Here is an 18,898-nt window from a genome sequence, read left to right on the forward strand (position 1 = left end):
GGCTCCAAAATAACCTGTATAACTTAAAAAGACACATAGCTTGAAATTTGACAGTTTTGTTTTTTATTTGCTTTTTAACTGTAATTTCATTACTTAAAAGAGGATCCACTGTGTGATTTGGACTGCCATCAACTGTTTAATTGCTGCTTTTCCCTTAGTAGGAAAAGTGAAAATGGATTTGCTAACCTTTAAAAGTACTCTAGATATATCACTGTTGGAATACATTTTCTTGCTAATGAAAATAAGAGTTTTTAAAATGTGTGTAGATATATGTATATCTATTATTATTTTTCTAATCATTAGGCTGAAAAGTGCTACCAGCAATAATGTTTGACACACAGTCATTTTCCTGTTCTTCTAAGGACCGTAATGAGCCATCCCAAGGTACATCAGGTATGTCTTCTATTACACAGTTTTCAAAGGGTTTAATGAAGGACTTAAATTTAAGATATAAGAAATTATTTTATATTTTGTATTTGTAACATTATATAACACTAGTCCTCTTTCTTGGTTCTTATGTCACACTGCTTGAAAAACCTTCATACAAATGATGCATTTCTAGATTTTTAGTGTCAGTCATTGACTTACTGGTGTCACTGCATTCTCTAATGATAGTTCAGTTTTCTATCTGAAAACAAAATTGGCTGTATTTCACTTGTCATTTAAATTTAATTTTTAGATTTTAAGGAAATGGCAAATAATTCCACTTTCTCACTGAGTTGTATTTCTAGCTTGCTTTTACAAAGGGATTAGATGACTTGCATGTATAAATGGTTGCATTTACCAAGGAAGACCAAAGCAGTTAGAGAGTATTCTTTTTTTATTAAAGCTGTTAAAAAAATTTCAGATTATTTTTTAAATGTTGGTATTGTTAGTTACATTAGTGATGTAAAGAAAATAAACATAATTTTTACAACATTAATGATAATTTAGTAAAATGTAAGAATAATAACAGTAGAAGCAACTAGGGGAAATTAAAGTAATGTTGGTCTCAAAATGTGAACTTCTGTGTTGTGCTTCAGAGTACAAGAAAGAGACAAAGTCTATGTATGCTTTGTTAGGATTGTGCTGTGAAGGCATCCTGTGAAGGTTTCTGGCTCTAGGAACAGGCAGAGCAAGAACCTATGAAACAGGTTTTGATATCCATTTCAGTGGTCTGTCTTTTCAAACAAAATCTTGCAAACCATCTTCTCTGTTCCAGTAAGGCTGTTTATGATAAATTAAAGTTAAAAGAGCCTTATGTAACCTACAGACTTTTAATCTTCTTAGGCTGACACTTTAATTAAAACACTAAGAGATTATTCTTTAAAAAAAAAACAAACAAACAAAACCCCAACAAATCCACAGAATGTATATGAAGGTTATCTGGTTCTATTTTACAGTTTAATCACTGTGACTGTTATTGCTATTTTTGGTTCATCTCCAAGGCACATTAAAGCATTGTATCCCCCTGAACATAATTAGGTTAATGTTTCATGTTTGTAGGACAGCTTCTTACACTTTTTAATAGCTCTACTGCTAAGTTTCAGTGTCTTGTTCTGCTTCCTAATGCCTTTCATTAGTGACCTCTGCAGTCAGATTCCTATTCTGTGTATTAATTAAATAGTTAACATTCAGTAGTGTGCCACAGTGTCATTTATTTACGTGGTTATAAGGCTAACAGAGTTTAAAGAAAACATAATTTTGAAATCCACATGTTCTTGTAAAACAGCTCATTTAGCCATGTAGCTTTAAATTCCCAGCACAGGAGCTACTGTTCTGGGACTTCATTCCTTCATAAGGTTGAAGAAAACATTTGCTGGAACTAAGTATTTTATACATAAGAGTAGCCTAAGCTTGCCTCTAAGACCCTGTGACCTTTTCTCTTTTGCTATGGGTGTTTCTATAGCAGCTACCACCTTTGCCTTTTTGGGTTCTGATACTATTTTTCTGTTTCGGCAAAATCTTTGCTGAGGATTAGTGTAAAATTATCAAACTCAATTTATTTGGGATTAATTATGTAAAATTAGTTATAGCAAATTGTATTTTGACCCTAGCCTCTTTTATCGTATCTCACCTCTTTGAAATTATTCCTTCATACTCTTCAAACATTTTTCAATCTGTCTCCTTGTATTTGAGATTATATTAAAAAAGGAATAACATGTTGTGCAAAAAGTGTGTATAGTAATAGATGTGGCTGTTATGTTCTATTGGGTAATTTCAAGACCAAAGCTTACCAAGTTCCAAATTAAAGGAATAAATTCAGGTATGAAAAAATCTGGTGTCAGCCTGCACGTGAAGTTTAGCAGCCTTCTGTATTCTCTTTCTCCAGATAAGAATGAGTGGATCACCACAAGGCAACGTAGCTGTGCTTTTGTAAATACTCCATTACCCTGTATTAACAAAGCTATTCACCACATTCAAGAATTAGAATTAAAGATGAAGAAAAGCTTTCAACAGGTACATTTATCGTTGAAAGTGGCCAAGTGCTTTTTATCTTTATAGGAACAAATATATTTTTAAATAGGATACTATGTTGATTTTTTTAAAAATTTAACTTCATATCATATATACTCTCCAAAATGGTGCCCAGCAGGTTCATTTACTTGTCATGACATGTTTTTCATCTATTCAACAGTTTTGGCAAATCAAACTATCTTATTAAAATCAATATACCACAATATCATAATGTAATATCAATATATCATAAGGATTAGTAAATTCATATATGAAGATTCAGATACACACAGAGTCAAGTTGCTTCAATGATTTCAATTTTCTGCAAAATAGTTTTTGGTACTAATCTTGAATAGATGGTCAAATTGAGCTGTGTGCCATATTATGTCATTTACAGTAAGCAATGTTTTTTCCTGAACAGACCTAACAATTCCTTGATTAAAAAGTTTCTTTACTCTCATATTGAGAGACACGTATTTGAAAATGTTATGGTTCCTTCTCTAACCATGCATGAAGTTTTCCTAGCCTATATAGATTTTATGTGACTAGAAACCAGAATAAAAGGAAGCTAAAGAAATGGGTAGGTAGATGAAAAAAGAATGCAATATATACTGTTTTAAAGTATAGTAAAATCTTCCCATTAGCTTCTTTGAGAACATTACTAGTATCCTTTAAATAATTAACTTTTACTGGAGAAGTGTTTTCCAAATGTTAATAAATGTTGCATATGTCTACACTGCAAGTAGGAAGATCTGATCACTGCTTGCACAGACAAGTTATCTTTAAATAATTTCTCTCCATTGCTGACAATAATGTCGTCATAGCAGCACATCAGGAAAATTAGCTTAGATTAGTATTCCGCAAATGCTGTTAAATACTCTGCAGGGAGATTTCTGCAACTGCAGCAGCAGAAGTTGAGAATCCAAAGTGCGTGAACTACAGTCATATCTTGATTTACAGTATAGACATTAATTCGATAGGTAATTTTATATTGCCTCATTCACCTTTATTTAAAATAATGTGAGAAGAGTGAAATTATTTTAATGTCATAATTTTGTCATCTATATATGAATTAGATGGATAAGCATTGACATGTCAGATGTTTATTCATTTTAATGTTAGCTTAAATTGTTTGTGTAAGTCTTGTGCATATTTTCTGCATCTATTCTAAGTTCTTGTTACTTAATATACAGAGATTCAAAATAGTCTGAGGCCTCTAGATGGTGACATCATTATAACTATGAGTTAAGAGGAGAAAAGGTGGGGTTGCTATAAAATGAGTATTTTATTGATGCTCTTAAAAAATGAAAATTAGGTATATAAACTGAAATGACTATACTACAGATATAGGGAGTTTTGGTTTTACTTGTTTGAATATGAATTTATTTAGACCTCTGACAGTAAGTGAAGTTTTACCAGCAATCTGTCCAATTGACATGGAAAACCTCATATCCATACTGTTAAATTCTTACTCTCCAAACCAGGATAGAGATTATGCACATTGCTTTTGAGGAATGGTCCCTGACCCTTTTCAGTTCCTGAACTGTGCTTGGAAATGGTTTGGGAACGGTTTGTGAATGTGGTAATGTCCCTTACTGCAGGTTGTACCAGTAAGATTTAGTAACAATTTAATGGTGTATGTGATCAAATTAACTTATCTGGCTATGTTTTATTTACTGTTGTAGACATAGCCCTAATGACGAAGAAGCATGTGAAGTTCAGACAGAATCTCTGCTGTAGTTTTGTGATTAAAAACAAAGTACAGAGGTTAAGAGTTAAAATAGAATTAACAATATTAAGGGATTTTTTAAAAATATCCTACAAAATTATATAATACGTAACATATACGTACAAAACCTGTGTTTTATTACCAGCTGTTTGGAGTTTTCAGAAATTCAAAAACCTTTGTAACTAATTTAAAATCTTAAAAAACATTCATCTGTGCACTAATTAGGTCCTCTTCAGTGGCCTATTATACTTTGTTAGAAAACAGAAAAAGTACATAACATCTGAGATGTGTAATGGAGTTTATGTTTTGTTTTTGCAGTATGATTGTGTGTTTAAGGAGGAGAAGATACCATGGTAAGAATCATATATAAAAAAATCATACAAAATAATGCATTTATTTTAATGTCAGGTAATTATTTGATGAGATGTTAGTCTGGCTATAAAGTCTGCTCTGTGAACTGTAGAGTGTACTAAGTTCTTCTGTGATGTAGAATGCATGTAGAATAAGCATTCTTAGTGTCTGCAGTATTTAGTTACTTCAGACGACCGAAAGTCTTTAAGGAGAATTTCTCATTTCTTTTCTGCTTGATGCTTAATGTCCAAAGATTCAAGATGATAGCAGGTCTCGGGACCCACCTAAGTGATGAATTTCTGTTGGTAACAGTTGTTCAGTTATTGATACTTCTGAAATTGTGCCAGTTGTACCTCAGGTACCTAAATATGAGTAAGGGTCCTTATTTTAAGCTCTTGTTGCTTTAAGTTTTGGGTTGGAACATGATGTATAAGCATTCTGAATGTTTCTGCATACTTACTCTGATCTTTGAGAAGTTCTCTAAATATTGCGTACAATTTTCTGAATTTGCATAGAGAGTCAAATTTGCTCTCATTTCAGCTTGGCTAGACACAGGGAGAGGACAAGTAATTAAAAAAGGGAGTAGGAAAAAAGTTTGAATGAAGCAGCTATTTCTTCATCACAGGCTGTAAAAACATGTGGGAAAAAACCCAAGTTGTTTTCTTTCCTGGTTTTCCTATACTGCATACTGTTAAGATCCTTATTAAATGCATGATTTTTGTATTTTCAGTGTAATTTGCCAGCTACTTATGTTTGATTAAAAAAACTTGTAAGTGACAAAATTGCCTTGAATCACACTATAGTGTTTACAACTACATATCTTTAGAGAGCAAGAGAGTATGCTTGTTAAAATCAAAATGGAACATGATTCCTAAATTAAAATAACAAGTTGAAGAATTGTTTTTTCTAGATACGTTTGCACTGGAGATATCTAGAATTTAGTAGTATTTCTTCTGGTCTGTTTTTGTGCTCTTTAAGCCACACATGTGGGCATGAGCAGATGGTGGTTATCCTTCCCCTCAACTGATAAAACTGAAACAACATCAGACCTGTAGTGGCAAGGTATCTGTGTCTGCACAGAGACGGCACTAAACGTTTCTGCCACTTAGAAGAGTCTGGGAAGTATAGCAGATATTCCTCCTGTATATTCAGAACTTGGAAAGAGTAACAGCTTTTCTACAATAGTTTCTCTTTGGCACATCGTTGGGTATGAGGACAAAAATTGAAGATCTCTGTAAGTACAAGATGTAAAGAAATCTGTTTCTTGTATTTCTGTAAAGAAATATGAGAAAAGCACTTATATGGGAATTGTACAATTAATAACTCTTCTATATGACTTGCAGTATTTTTTAACACTTATTCCATTTAACTAGCCAGCATTTAAATGTGTAAGATTCAAGAAAGGAAATTTTGACTTAGTGAAAGTAATATTTACTTAAAAATGGTAATTTAAATTCAGTCTAAAAGTTTTTAGTCACAGTGTTTTTTATCTACAGGATAACAAAACAGGTCAGTGGTGAATCTATTGGAGATACCTGGTTATCATTATCCACTAAGCTGGATTTTAAAGGAGCTGATGTATCTTGTGAAGGTAAGAATATTTCATAATGTTTTGTGAGTGGTAAAAGTTACTTATCCTCATTTAATATATGCTTTGCATTTGTAACGATAGTTGCTCGTTGCCTGCTCTGTCCTATGTAAATGATGTGAGTATCCTTTGAAATCTGTGTGTATCACCTGTCAAGTTGAAAGACACATACATTTAAAATGTTATATTAAGTACTATTAAATCATCCTATTTACAAGATGATAATTTACATTTCTGTATTTAGATTCATACTGTATTTTAACTCATCTAGGATTTGAACAAACTGAACTAGTTATGTTGGTTGTTGGAAATTCTAGGGCTTTTTTTCATTTAGTTTCTGTAAAACAAATAACTGCATTGCTGTTACAGGGAATTCATAATGTACACCCAGTGTAGAGGTCTGTTTTTTACAGCTTACATCTTTACTCAGATTATGCATTTTTTAGTGAAGTTTTAAATATTAAGGAGATTGTGTGCAATTTTTTTAAGGCAATGTGCAACCTTTTAAGTACTACTAGCCTGAGGCGATCCTGTCTGTAGTAAATTGTGCGATAAAATTTCTGTTGATGGCAGTGAAGCCAAAAATTCACTCCAGATTTTAAAGTAGTTGTCCTTCTTTTCAATGCTTGCAGTTTTAAATCAAAATAATTTAGGGAATTATTGACTGTGGAATCAAAATGGAAATGTCTTGGACTCTGTAGCATGTATATATTTTTTATAGATCAGAACAATGGATGGTGGCCTCAAAGAATCTTTCAACAAAACAAATAACTAAGGCATTTTTGACAGCCAAATTTCACAGAATGAAATGTTGATGATTTATGTGTATCACAAGTAAAACAGTGCTGTTGAGATGTTACACTAAATATCCTTAGAACTCCAAAGACTTTAATGAAGTCATTGATACTTCCTTAGGAAAATAAAATGAAATAAGTATTCTTTAAGAAATTGTGATGATTTGGAACTTGTACTATTATTTGGATGATTACTTACCTAAGCAATGAGGCAAAGATGAAAATTTTGTACCATCTATATTAATACATTTTTATTGCAGTCTGCCTCAGAAATAAGCTGGAGGAAAATGCTATTGAATGTGAAAGTTTTGTTTGTAAACAGTTCCGCTTGCCTTGATAGATGTGGAGAGGCTAGCTTTATATTGAGAAAGAAGCTGAAATAAAGAGTGTATGTTTAAGCCTTCATAAGAAACAATTATAATGTATTTTTAAAGACAACAATGCAACCAATTGTGCTTACTGTGATACATGTGAACAGGCCAACTTTATGTTGAGAATGAAGCTCAAATAAAGAGCATATGATTAAGCTTTCATAAAAAATATTTTTTAATGTATTTTTAAAGATGGCAAGACATTAACCTTGAAGCAGGAAACAGAAGCTTTGCTATTGGAAGTTACTGAGCTAATTAAGCGGCTGGAGGCTGATCGTGAGGAGGCAGAAAAGGCTTTGGAGTTGGAGAAACAGAGAAGGAAAAAACTTGGCATGAAAATTCAGTGTATGTCACTTTGGAGGCTTCAGCAGCTCCCTGCAGCCGTTCAAAAAGGTATTGGTGTTGAAACTAAGAATATTTGTTAATTTTCAGTCAGTTCATTGCCAAGAATAAGAATTATGAAATTACTATAGTTGTGTTTACTGTAATAGGAGTACAATGTTTACTCTTCTGAATTTGGTATTTTGAATATGTATCTGGGAAAAAAAATTGAAAGTACTATGAAATGCTCAGCATTGTTTGAGAAATAGCACAAGAGTGGACAAGACTCTCTTAAGGTGGTAATAAATACTCAGTTTGGGGCAAGGAATGAGAAGCTGAAACAATTATAAAATAATGCATTTAAGTTAAACCATAGATTAAACCACAAATTAAAAAAAAGTGTTTTGAGAAAAATTAAAAGGTGATAAACTTGAATAAAATTTATAGTAGGAATTGTTTGATGTAGCCATTGACAGGTCTCCTTGAAATCCCAGATTCTAAGAACGTTTAGTATTCCCTTTTGTGATGAACTGACATCTACACAACAGAATTAAAAATAAATTAAAAAAAAAAAAAGCAGCTACTTAGCAGCTGTTGCTGTTTGTCTTCTGACTCATGGTCAAAAGCAGGTCCTGTCTGAACCTGGACTTACAGAATTTGTGTAATTTGTAACAGTAGCTTCCTGAATGTAAAATCGCAGTTACTCTAGTGCATATTCTGGGGGACATCATCCTGCGATCTTTGACAAATACTTCACAATCCAGAGTGTGGTGACAGTGCGAGAGTCTTTCATAACTGTGTTTACTGATAGGTAAACACTGAGTGAAAATCGGTGTATAATGGAGGCAAGCCAGGAATTGTTTAGTCCCAAATGCTTTTTTCTTTTTTTCTCTCTCTCTCTCCCCCCCCACCCCTGGCCCCAAGAAGGCAAAATGTCAAATAGCGTACATCCCTAACAATGTATGAGAACAATATTTGCTTGTTTGTTTATTTTAGCTAATGGCTAACTCTTGACTTGGAAACTAGAAACCTGTGTTAAGGTGTTAGCAGTTTGCAGAGGTTGCTTTCTTTAAACACAATTGCCTCTAAAGGACAAATAAATAATCAGGATTAAAATTCATTAATATGTTAGAAACTGCTTTCAGGATAAAATCCAATGGCAATGGGAGAGTCAATTTTGCAGAAGCAAAGAACTGCAAGAAGACAAGGTTCATAATATAATCTTCATTCTTCAGCACAGTAGTTCAGGATTAGAGCTGCAGAGATGTTACTTTTTAGTTTTTGATGTACTCACCTACAGTGATGCAGCTGTAAATCAGTTTTGCGTGTTGCTATACATTCCTGTTACTTTTACTTTACTGTTTAGCATTCTCTATAAATATCAAAAGTTTGGAGTAGTGGAATATAACTAACACATTTTCATTTCTGTTAATATATGAAATGATACAGTATTTAAAAAAAAAAAAGGAAAATAAACTAGCATGAAGTTTGGCTGTGAAAATTAACCAACACCCTTGATTTATCAGTGGGCTATGTCAGCATGGTGTTGTATCCTTGGAGTAAATTTGTAATTTTCAGGATTATAACTTTTCATAGTATTATCTATAAGACAAAAATTATGCTAAAATGGAATTGAGGATAAAGGGAAAAGACCCTCAGGGATGTTATAATTATCCCTAATCTAAGTGTTACAAACCCAGGAGATTCTTAATTAAGTTTGCATGACCCATTCAGAGTAGACACTGAATCCTGTTATTTCTTCAGACTTCCCTAGATTTCCATTATTGCTAGCTCCTGCTGCATCTATGTCCTGTAGCACATTCAGGTAATTGCAGTGACATAACCTATGTACTGAAATTATCTTCTCTGAAATAGAACAAAAATCCAATATAAAACACATTTTATTCATCTTAATGTTAGGTATCACTTTGTATGATATAGAAAAGCCACTTATGCATACAATGTCTCTTTAAATTTTAGTAGCAATAAGATAATAATTTTGTAAATTTGTGATTTTTGCCTTGTTAGCACAGCAAAATTTGTTGACTGTTAAGGGATTGCATTGAATATTCCACAGCTACTTCTCAGAGCTAGAGAACCCTTTTTTCCTCAGTGAAATGTGCTTCTTTCTGTTAAATTTACAGCAAGGTTTACTGGTCTTGAGATGTTTTCTGATATCTGTTTTCATATCTGATAATCTTACTTTTCTTTCCCTGGTTTCATACCAATAATTTTTCCATGTAGAACATCAGCTGCTGCAGGACACCATGTCTGATAAGCTTTGTTCCCTGAGCAAAATAAAACATGTGTTGTCATTCAGCTACCAGTGCTCTAGTCACATACTTGCTTGCAAAGACCCATAGGAAATTTATGCCAAGGTCAGAAAAGTAAATGCAGCAAACTGAGTTAAGACTGACATACTTTTGTGTGGCAACATGAATATGTTTTCGTTGTTGGCTTTGAGCTTGTATATTTAGTTTAGCTTTCTTGAAGCCATGTTTAGTTCAGGAGGTGTCCTTGAACTGAAAATAGTTGGCATATTGAGAAGATTTATACTTGCCCTGTTCTTCCTCTGCATCCACATGTCTGTTGCTGGAGACTAAGAAGCTCAGTAGAGATGTTCTTGTGTTATAATAGCCACCTCTAGATATGCCTTAAGGCTAGATGTTTTAATTTCCTGCATAAAAACAAAACCACCTCTCATTTTGAAGATTTGCTTGAATTGCGTACTAGGATTACTAAGTATGAGTTTAAAAAGAATTCCACTGCTAATGCAATATTTGGTGATGTCTTTTGTAACCAATGTACCCTTTCAGCCTTCAAAGTAGTTTACAGAAAAATTTTGCAAGTCTTATGCTTAGTATTATGACAATGTATTTCCTAATCTCACTAGGTATTTGTGGTGTCAGATACTCACATTTTGTTATGCTAATTATCTTTTTAACAGAATATGAAATGTGTGTTCAAGATACCTTGGAGCTACAATGGCATTTTGACTGTAAAAGCCATCAGCTGAGACAGGTACAAAACCAAATACTTAAGACAGAAACAGTCAACAGAAAGATTCAGGAGGATATAGACTTCATGAAGAAACACAGCCCTCTGCTGGAAGAAAAGCTGAATCTAGAGGGTGAAGCTGTGAAGGATGTGTTACTGGCTTATGAAAAGGTAAACACAAATAGAAATATGTTTCTTTTAGAACCTTTCTATTACATAGGTGTATACTCTTCTAGAGAGCAGCAGTCTTTTGGAAGTACCAAAGCTAGTTTTAAATTTTGTACACAAAGCCTGTGAATTGTGTGCCTGTACTGCTACATGCAGGCACTCGGTGCAGTCACAATCCAGGGAGGATAATGCTCTTGGCCTTTAATAAATGTCTCTTAAGCATATATGGAATGTAATTCTAACTTTGTAAGTTGATTTCATGTGGGTTTTTTCATGGGAAAGGTAGAAGGCACTTATCTGACATTTGCATAGATTCTTCTCAGATTTCTCACAAACATCAGCTTTTGTTACAGAATATGGAGATGTTAGAAGGTGCCAAAAAATGTTTGTAAGATTTAATTATTTTTAAGTGCTAATGTATATTTTTACTAATTTATTTATTGATAGTATTTATTGATAATAATTTATTATTTGTTGATAATAAATGCCTAATGTGGGTAATGTCAGGCTGAATAATCAAAGTGTAGCAAAGTTGTAGGTGGCTTAAAATTTATGTCTAAAATGGGAGGGATACTGTCTTACTTCAGGTACAGATTTTAGTACTAATTATTATGTTTTCTATATATTTTCTATAGTAACTTTTCAATACAAATCTAGAGATTAGTCTCTTTTCAAGGTATTTGCAGTCTAAAAATGGTCTTTTGTTTGTAGGTTATTCTTAAATATTATTTATTTTAATTTGTTTTATTGTCAACTTTTCATATTTTGAGGACTCAGCAGTCATGTCAAAATACTTCTAAAATTAAAAAAGTTAATTGCCTATTACAAAAATAATATGAGAATTACCATTAATTAGTTCTGATGTATGAAATAGCTCACAGTTCTATCAGTGCTATGAGATATGTTCAAAATACTGGCTAACTAAAAATCAAGTTAGTTATTTTGTTTTTTTATTTTGTATCCTTTTTTCTTATTAATATCTTAGAATATATTGTATGCAGTTAAAATATTGAGGTGTACTAACATACAACTCAGAACATAGACTTAAAATATTTTTTTCTAAAGAATATCTTAAATAAATACTTTTCTTCAGAGGGTTTTTGTTTCTTTCTTTCCAAAAAGTGACACTATGTATCATAAGAAGATAGATTTGATGTTATTGTAACTTATTTATGTATTTCATTTCAACAAAATTTCTAATTGTCAAATAAATTATTTATGACCTTTATTTTGCTCTAATTTATATGCGTTTTGTTACTCAGATTTGTTTTTTCCTCCCATCACCATAAAAAAGTAGTTGATACTTAATTTTCTTTGCAATTAAAACAATTATTTAATTTTGAATCTCCAGCTTTTAATATCCAGAGAACCAGTTTGAGCAGTGAAGTGCGAGGTTATAATGAAGATTTTATATCATGTTATTTGTTTATATTTCTAATATTTTGAAAAGCAGAGACAGTAGACGTGCATGTGTCTGAGAGTTGTCAGGAACTGAGTGTCCCAATACTATTTATACCAGTGAAAACTGTGTTCATTGTTTGCATTACCTCAGGCCTTACTTTTATATATGTGACTGCTGGGCTTGCATACCCTATAGGACATATTTTAAGTAATGGATCTGTCAGATCACTGAGTGAAACCTCAGTGGTTTCTTTCAACATTATTTCTTTCTTTCTGCTCCAGAGGTCACTATTTTCCCATGGAAGTAGACACCTTTTCATGATAACTTCAAAGGTTTGTAACAGAATGAAAGCCCTCTTGCTAACATTTATGTCATGCAATTTTACAACACACATTCTGTTGTCTTTCACTAGGATTGTATCTATTGCAGACCATGCAGAACTTGTTGTTAAGTTGTATGACATCACGAAGTACTACTTTAAACTTCATTTTTTAAACGGCAAAGAATCAGACAAATCTTTACATTATTTTTTATTTAGACTTTATGTATGATTTTTATATAACATCTTTCAGAAAACTTGTTTTATATTCTTAGACATCAAAAATATATGGTGATGCTTGTTGTGAACTCATGGAAATCCAAAAGACCATGAAAGGAATTGATGAAGAATCTGAAAAGAAGATGAAATCTATGTATGAGAAAATTACATATGCTGAGATGCTACTGAGTCAATACAAGTAAGAACTATTCCATATGGTATTATAATGTCCTGTTAGCTTTAAGTGTGATAAACGAATGAACATTTGCTTTTAGAAATAATTTTAACATCTGATTTTTGTAAAATTAAAATTAATAGGATTATATGTGTATATATATGTTTGCCTTGTTTGTCTTAGCTTGCATTAGCAGAATAAGGAAGGGATGAAGTCCAGAGATATACCCAAAGTTCCGTGAATCAACTTCTAAAGCATTTAATTTTTATTTTACTTTACCTATTTATGAATATTTAATCCTTTTGACAGGACTTTTTGCTATCATTCTTATTGACTGCACAAATTACTTTCATTGAACATCAGCAGTTACCATAGTACCAGAGCTACGTTATATTTATAACTTAATTTTGTACTTGCATATTAACCAGAACAATTCTAGCCAACAACACATACTTTTGAACTTATCAAAATACCTTGGCTTTCTTTTCTAGCAAGCAAACAAAATTACTATAACTTTATTGGATTGCAAGGTAGCTTCTGTATGGCAGTGACTTATGTTGCAGTTTCCTCACTGTAACCTCTTGTCAGGATATTAACCCCTGAATTATGCAGTAGAGCTATAGTAACAGTAGGACACCACTAGTGGCCAGTCACTGACAGGTAGTCTCCCCTTTCTTTTGCTGAACATATGGACAAAGAGTCAGCACCAAAAGTAACTATGCCGAAGAACAAGAATACAAAGTACCTTCATGTTTGGTTGGAGGTTACACTCTACTTTGCTACATATATGCCTGTGGCTAGTAGTCAGGTTTTATTTAGCAAAGTAGCGACACTTTCCCTTGAGATGAGGAAAGCTTACAGGCATAATTGAAAGACATCAGTAAATTTTCAAGATAACCTTACTGGCAGTAACAAATATTTCTGTACTGTGACCATGTGACAGCAACATTTATCAAGTATCAGGTAGACTAATGCTAATGGTGGAGATGTATGTGCAAACTCCTGTCCTCGGTAAGCTCATTTCAGTAGGTGTTAATTTTCCATCCAGCAAAACCATTGCCAGTTTCAAGGATCATTCTCATGAGAATTCACAAAATTCACGGTAAAGTTGGCCTCAATAGTTTACATAAGAGCAGTAAAGGAGCAACTAAAGAGATGGAGAGAAGTTTCTAGTTACAGAATTTCTTAATTTTTAAAGAAATGAGGGCTTTAGAGGGGTGTCTGTTGTCTAAAGATACATGTGTCATCTCAAATTAGTGCTGTATCTCTTCTACAGTCATTCTGTCTCTTCATAATTAAGACACTACTGTTCTCTTGCTGAAGGATGTCTGTTTCCATACACTGATCCATTCAGCTCACAGAAAATACTGCAAACACAAAATAGTCCTTGATCATTTTTAGAGGAGGATTATGTTTATTGGACTAACAGTGGAACTGAGATTTCACAAAGTTCCTGGCAGTACTGTTAGATCCATCAAAGAGATGCACCATCTGTGTCTGCTAGATAACTGGTTGATTCTCGAATGCTGTGCCAGTCTTTCCGTATGTTTCCAAATATGACTGTGAACTACAACAGCTACTCTTCGCACCACCACAGGTGTAGTACTTGTAAGAGCTGTTATTCAATTCTGCTCAGTGAAAGACTATTTGCCAATGATGGCTCTCACCTGTATGTTTCTAACAAACAATCTCATGCCACGTGTTGACCTGTCTTTGTCAAGAAGCCATCAAATTCTAGAAATTGTTATTAGCAGAAATAAGCTTTGTGATTCTGCATGTTTACAGGCCAGGAGCACCCTGCCAGACTTTCTAAAAAAACATAAAGTAAGCAGTTACAAATAGCCTATTGTCATGGTTTAACTCCAGTAAACAGCTGAGCCCCACACAGCTGCTCACTCACTCCCCTGAGCAGGATGGGGTGGAGAATCAGAAGGGTAAAAGTGAGAAAATTCGTGGGTCGAGATAAAGACGTTTAATAGGCAAGGAAAAACCTGCATGCTCAAGCAAAACAAAATAAGGAATTAATACAGTACTTCCCATGAGCACGCAGATGTTCATGCGTTTCCAGGAAAGCAGGGCTCCATCACGTGCAATGGTTACTTGGGAAGACAAACACCATAACTCTGAATAAATGACTCCCTCCCTCTTACCTGCAGCTTATATTGCTGAGAGTGGTGTCATATGATATGGGATATCCCTTTGGTCAGTTGGGATCAGCTGTCGCAGCTGTGTCTCCTCCCAAATTCTTGTGCATGCCCAGCCTGCTCACTACTGGGGCAGTGAGAGAAGCAGAAAAGGTCTCGACGCTGTGTAGGCACTGCTCAGCAACAGCTAAAACATCCCTGTGTTATCAACACTGTTTTCAGCACACAAAACATAGCCCCATACTAGGCATTATGAAGAAAATTCACTCTACTCCACCCAAACCCAGTATACTTATATACAATCCCATTGTAATTCCTGCATTCTGTCACTGAAATGGAATCATAGAATCTTTGGGTTGGAGGGACCTTTAAAGGTCATCTAGTCCAATCCCCCTGCAATAAACAGGGACAACTTCAACTCGATCGGGTTGCTCAAAGCCCAGTCCAACCTGACCCTGAATGTTTCCAGGGATGGGATGTCTACCACCTCTCTGGGCATCCTGTTCCAGTGTTTCACCACCCTCATTGTCAAAAATTTCTTCCTTATATCTAGTCTAAATCTATCCGCTTTTAGTTTAAAGCCATTACCCCTTGTCCTATTGCAACCAGCCCTGCTAAAAAGTCTGTCCCCATCTTTCTGATAAGCCCCTTTAAGTTCTGGAAGGCTGCAATAAGGTCTCCCCGGAGCTTTCTCTTCTCCAGGCTGAACACCACCAACTCCCTCAGCCTGTCCTCATAGGAGAGGTGTTCTATCATTTTTGTGGCCTTCCTCTGGACCCGCTGGTCTTTCATGTGCTGAGGGCTCCAGATCTGGACACAGTTCTCCAGGTGGCATCTCATGAAAGCGGAGTAGAGGGACAGAGTCCCCTCCCTTGACCTGCTGGCCACGCTTCTTTGGATGCAGCCCAGGATGTGGTTGGCCTTCTGGGCTGAGAGCACACATTGCTGGTTCATGTCCAACTTTTCATTCACGAGTACCCCAAGTCCCTCTCGGCAATCTGCTGCTCTCAATCCTTTCATCCCCCCCAGCCTGTATTGATCCTGGGGGTTGCCCTGACCCTGCACTTGGCCTTGTTGAACTTCATGAGGTTCATAGGGGGCCCATTCCTTGAGCTCGTCCAGGTCCCTCTGGATGGCATCCCGTCCCTCAGGTGTGTCAACCACACCACTCAGCTTGGTGTCATGTGCAAACTTGCTGAGGGTGCACTCGATCCCACTGTCTATGTCATTGACGAAGATATTAAACAGTACTGGTCCCAATACGAACCCCTGAGGGACAGCACTCGTCACTGATCTCCATCTAGACATTGAACTGTTGACCACTACCCTCTGGATGCAACCATCCAACCAATTCCTCACCCACTCATCAAATCCATATCTCTCCAATTCAGAGAGAAGGCTGTTGTGGGGGACCGTGTCAAAGGCCTTACAGAAGTCCGGATAGATGACATCCATAGCTCTTCCCTTGTCCATTGTTGTGGTCACTCCATCCTAGAAGGCCACTAGGTTGGTCAGACAGGACTTGCCCTTGGTGAAGCCATGCTGACTGTCTTGAATCACCTCCCTGTCCTGCATGTACCTTAGCATAGCTTCTAGGAGGATCTGCTCCATGATCTTGCCAGGCATAGAAGTGAAGCTGACAGGCCGGTAGTTCCCAGGGTCCTCCTTGCTACCCTTTTGAAAAATGGGTGCAATGTTTCCCTTTTTCCAGTCTCCAGGGACTTCCCCTGAATGCCACGACTCTTCAAATATTATGGAAAGTGGCTTGGCAACTACATCAGCCAGTTCCCTCAGGACTCTGGGATGCATCTCGTCAGGTCCCGTATCTTTCGTAGGCTTGTCTGCTGTGAAGGCCAACACCAAATCCTCAAATAATTGAGTAGTTTTGAGAGTTTAGGGTACTGCAAGCGACCTTTTTATTTGATGTACCAAATAGTAAGAATTGTTATACTTATTAACCTATATGTAAACTGTTTTAATAATATACAATAGAATAAAACAAGGCACACAGTAGAATTTGAGAGTAAGGTATTTTGGTCTTCTCTGTGAAAGGACTCACTCTCAGAGGGACATAAAGAAGAGGTCATAGCTGCTGTAGCTCTTTTCTGTTGGTTTTAGGTTGTGTTTTCATTTCAAGAAATTAAATTTCTTAAAAAACCCCACATTTTTCTTATTCAAGAAATAATTGCAATTATTATGTGATTGTTTTGCTAACTGCTTATGTTGCTCAATAAGCCATGGTAAAGAGTTGCACCTGATTAATGTAATGGGGGTTGGTTGTATAATTTCCAGTTTCTTTAGATTCTAACACCAATTATTTCAGAAACTGCTTAGTGCTCAGGAACTTGAAACACCTTTTTCAGTCCCACAGAGGAATACTTACAGTCTGCCTCAGAATCTTACAAGTTGCGAAGACTGCAGCACAAAGTAGCACTGACTTTTGCAAAACAGAGCACACTTACAGTGTATTTTGGGGTAGGTGTCAACCTCAGGGAATCATTACTTTGGCTAATATGACTGGTGCTTTTGATGTCTGCTATCCAGAGAGATCTGTGCTTGCTAGTCAGCTAGAGCAGAAACCTTACTGACATATTCTTGAAGAAAGGAAGGTTATTTAAATGCAATAATCCTGTTTTTTTAAGATACCATATCACTGTGGATCTCTTTGCCATTGGCACTAAACTGCAGAATTAAAGAAGGATCATAGCTCTTCCTGTAATATGTTTATAATTTAATATGGGAGCAGGAGGCATCCTGGGTAACATGCATTTACTCAAACAATATTGCTGCTCAAGAAGTTCCAATCTTGCACTCATAAAGTGTCAGTGCACTTGTAATGAGTTCCAAACTGTCTATGTCTCAGTAAGGACAAGTCAGTGTAGGATAAGAAAATGTATTTTTCTGTGTGATGGATAGGCTAGCAATACTCAAGAAATAAGTGTCTCTGACTGACTTGTTTCTTTTGTCGGCATGTTTGGCTTTTTCCTTTTTTGATTCTAACCTTTACAGTGAATTTCTGGGTCTTGTTTTTCTTGAGATAATTTTGACACTGTATTAGAGGTATTTATGCTAATTATATTTTATTACCTCAAATATTAAAAAGATTCATAAACAACATGTTCATGTTTAGTTAACTAAAGCTTCACTTTTTTCATTTCAGAACCTAGTTTGCAATCTGGAAAGAATAGTAGTATATGAAAATTAAAATTGTAGTCAGAAATATAGCTAAAAGCCAAGTATTTTATTATACAAAACCTGAAACCAGAATCCTGTAATACTAACACTTGTCAAAGCTGGAGTGACTTCTGGAAATTACCATGTGATTCTTCAATTAAAGTCATTACATGTGTCTAAACAAAGGAAGAGATGTGTGAAGAGTAGGTGATAGTACTTACTTTTGGTGGATATAAGCCTGCAAATGCAAGCTTCACAATGTCTTCACAATGTTTTGATTTTTAATAATAGCTTAAATACATATATGGAGATGATCTGATCAAATGCTCATTAGCTCCTTCATGGAGCCAGTGAAATTAATCCATAGGTTCCAGCTGAGAAAAATCAGACAGCATGGACCCTGGTTCTGTCACTGGTAAAGTTCATTGCAAACCTCGTGTTGATTTTAATTATGGGAAAGATCAGGTCCTGAGTAAGAAATATTACCAAAAATGTAGTGTGATTTATTACTATGTATTCAGATACTCTGCAAATCAGTTTAGTGTTGTACTGGCCTATTTAGTATTGTGTCAACTTGTCTGAATTACTAGCTGCTGGGAAGAATTGTTAGCGATGGTTGTAGTGATCCATTGCCAGAGGTGATTTTATCGTGTAATACCAGCATAAATAATGCTAAAAGTGTATAGTTTCACTTTTCTTTAATTTTTTTA

General features: G+C 35.0%; 1 protein-coding gene across 1 annotated transcript in view; it reads left to right on the top strand.

Annotated features, from left to right (window-relative positions):
- Nucleotides 1-326: 326 nt before the first annotated feature.
- CCDC178 (coiled-coil domain containing 178) overlaps nt 327-18,898 on the top strand; it is a gene marked incomplete at both ends in the record, with an annotated part of 177,418 nt that continues 158,846 nt past the window's right edge. The window contains 7 exons of the mRNA XM_081996631.1: nt 327-384; nt 2,312-2,439; nt 4,484-4,518; nt 6,013-6,107; nt 7,462-7,662; nt 10,538-10,758; nt 12,752-12,894. Of these exons, the coding sequence (XP_081852757.1) occupies nt 327-384; nt 2,312-2,439; nt 4,484-4,518; nt 6,013-6,107; nt 7,462-7,662; nt 10,538-10,758; nt 12,752-12,894 (881 nt within the window). The remainder of the gene's footprint in view (nt 385-2,311; nt 2,440-4,483; nt 4,519-6,012; nt 6,108-7,461; nt 7,663-10,537; nt 10,759-12,751; nt 12,895-18,898) is intronic.

The sequence above is a fragment of the Phaethon aethereus genome (assembly GCF_964289735.1).
Source record: "Phaethon aethereus genome assembly, chromosome: 2".
Taxonomy (NCBI): Eukaryota; Metazoa; Chordata; class Aves; order Phaethontiformes; family Phaethontidae; genus Phaethon; species Phaethon aethereus.